The 2,288-nt window shown below is 62.5% G+C and overlaps 1 protein-coding gene across 1 annotated transcript in view; it reads left to right on the top strand.

The window, feature by feature from the left end:
• The first annotated feature begins 1,381 nt into the window (after positions 1–1,381).
• Positions 1,382–2,288, top strand: part of GLT1D1 (glycosyltransferase 1 domain containing 1) — a 124,751-nt gene continuing 123,844 nt past the window's right edge. Inside the window, exon 1 of the mRNA XM_017504531.2 lies at positions 1,382–1,553. Within this exon, the coding sequence (XP_017360020.2) occupies positions 1,486–1,553 (68 nt within the window). The 5' untranslated portion in view covers positions 1,382–1,485. The remainder of the gene's footprint in view (positions 1,554–2,288) is intronic.

Below are 2,288 nucleotides of genomic sequence, written 5' to 3'. Positions count from 1 at the left end.
GTGTTAAGTTGTCTATCAGAATGCTATTATTTTCATATTGCTTTTGTCCTGGAGGAGGTGGCCTGCCTGCCAGGTGCCTGGGAAGTTGAAATACCAGGAAGAAGAGCAAAATCCTGGGTTTTGAGGACTGAGAAGGGGACAGAATTTTGATTGTTCTACAGTGACATAAAACTCTCCCATACCCCATGCCACACTGACAGTCAGAGTGGTGGCTCTAACTGGGAGAAGGCCTGCCGAGCCAATGTGTCCTTCAGGACGGACTTTTATGTTTGTGAGGCTGGAGACCTCCCGCTGATGGTGGTCATCACATGTCATGGCTTTCTTCATTCCTACTTTCCCTTTTTGAGGCTGGACGGTATTTGGGGGATGAGAGAAAATCAAGTTTGAAGGTAAATTAAAATATTGGGCACCCACTGGAATGTTCCACATCTGTAAATACGCATACATCTTTGTAAACACGTAGCATCTGTTTTGGGAGGGTCTGTGTTTAAATCCACAGATGGCATTTTGCCAGGGGCCACCTTCAGTTCCCCATTTCTCTCACCCAAGGTGTCCTGCTTTGGAGATCCAGTCCAGGTGCAGCCCATGTGCCCTCATGGGCCCCAAGTTCCCGATCCAACATCTTTCTCACCCACAGGCCTGGCCCTGAAATGGGTTTCCACTGTCTGCTCACACAGGAGGAGTTCCTCTCCTCTGGTTAGTTTTAGGGTAGTCTGGCCTGGGAAGGAATTTGGGACTAGAAAGGATTCCTGGGCTTCGTGGGGACCAAGACTTCCCTCAGGTTGTCATGGAAAATGAGGCTGAGAGCTCTCTCTGCAGCACCCTGGGGGAGGGAATCCGAGGATCCTGCTGGTCCTGGTGGGCGCAGACCCGCAGCCACCCGGGTGCTCAGTGAAGTTCACTCATGGCCATCACTGGTTTCCATGGAAAGGGACTGTGGTCACCGCTGGTCCTGGTCATCATGGGGGAGACCGTGGTCATCCTTGGTACCCGTGGGAAGGGACAGTGGTCATCCCTGGTCCTGGTCCCCATGGAAGGGACTGCAGGCACTGCTGGTCCTGGTCACCACGGAAGGGACCATGGCCATTCCTGGTCCTGGTCACTATGGGAAGGGACAGTGGTCATTCCTGGTCCTGCTCCCCGTGGGAAAGGACTGTGGTCACCGCTGGTCCTGGTCCCCGTGGGAAGGGACTGTGGTCACCCCTTATCCTGGTCCAGGTGGGAGCGGACCAAGGCTACCCTGGTGATGGACCCCACGGGGCACACCCGCGATACCCCGCACCCAGAGCTCGAGCCGCCAGAGGCCCCCGGTTCCCGTCCCCCTCCCCGTCTGGCGCCGGAACCTGCAAGTTCCGGCGCGGCCTCGGGGAGGGGCGGGCGCGGCCTCCGGGAGGGGCGGGCGGGACTGACCTAGCCGCCCGGCTCCCCTGCCATCCGCGTCTGTGCCGTCCCTGGGGCCTGGTCAATGTCCCGGGCGGCGGCGGCATGCGGCTCCTGTTCCTGGCGGTGCTGCGGCCGCACACGGGGAACGCGGTCACGGCCCAGCGCGTCCGGTAGGTGCGGGCGCAGGGGCCTGCGAAGCCAGGGGCGGGGGGCGGGGAAGCTGGGCGCCCTGCCAGGCCCCCTCCAGCAGCGCCGGGGCCTCCCCGAGCCGCGCGCGCAAACGGACGGGCCGGTGCCTCCCGCCGGGCGCGCGTGTCCCGGGGTCTCGGAGCGGCCGGCGCGGCGGCCTCGCACTTCCCGGTGGAGACCGAGCAGGTGCACGGGCTCGGGGTAGCCCGCGGAGGACCCGGGAAGGCCTCGCCGCAGACGCGGGAGGGGGCGGGATCCGCAGGGATGCGGAGCGGGGCTGGCGGAGCTGCGGGCGGGGACGCGTTTCCAGGCCGGGGCGGCGGTGCCAGCCCTGCCCTCGCGGTTTGGGCTCGGCTGTGTGCCGGCGTCCGGGGTCCTGCCCGGCGAAGTCCCTGCCCCTCCTCCCCTCCACCCTCTCTATTCTATTCCCGTCTTCCTGGCTGGTCAGCTCCCTCACACTCATCCTTTTCTGCCATTATCTTGCGTTGTTTATTTGCTTGTTGATGTGTGTTCTGGTCACTGGAACGCAAGCCCGGGGGCCCGGGGAGGGAGCTGCCGCGTTAATCCTGCCGCCTCCCGCCTGCCCGGGGCGCTCGGCCTGTGTTAGCCGGATAAACACCTTCGGGAGGCGAAGCCTGGGGAGTGCCAGGATTAGAGTCCGCAGCTCTACAGAAGCCGCGCGCGCCTGTGTGTGTGTGTGTGTGTGTGTGTGTGTA

This window comes from Cebus imitator, unplaced genomic scaffold (assembly GCF_001604975.1).
Source record: "Cebus imitator isolate Cc_AM_T3 unplaced genomic scaffold, Cebus_imitator-1.0 Scaffold323, whole genome shotgun sequence".
NCBI classification, from domain to species: Eukaryota; Metazoa; Chordata; class Mammalia; order Primates; family Cebidae; genus Cebus; species Cebus imitator.
The sequence above is the reverse complement of the archived record's forward strand: the minus strand, read 5'-3'. Positions and strand labels throughout refer to the sequence as shown.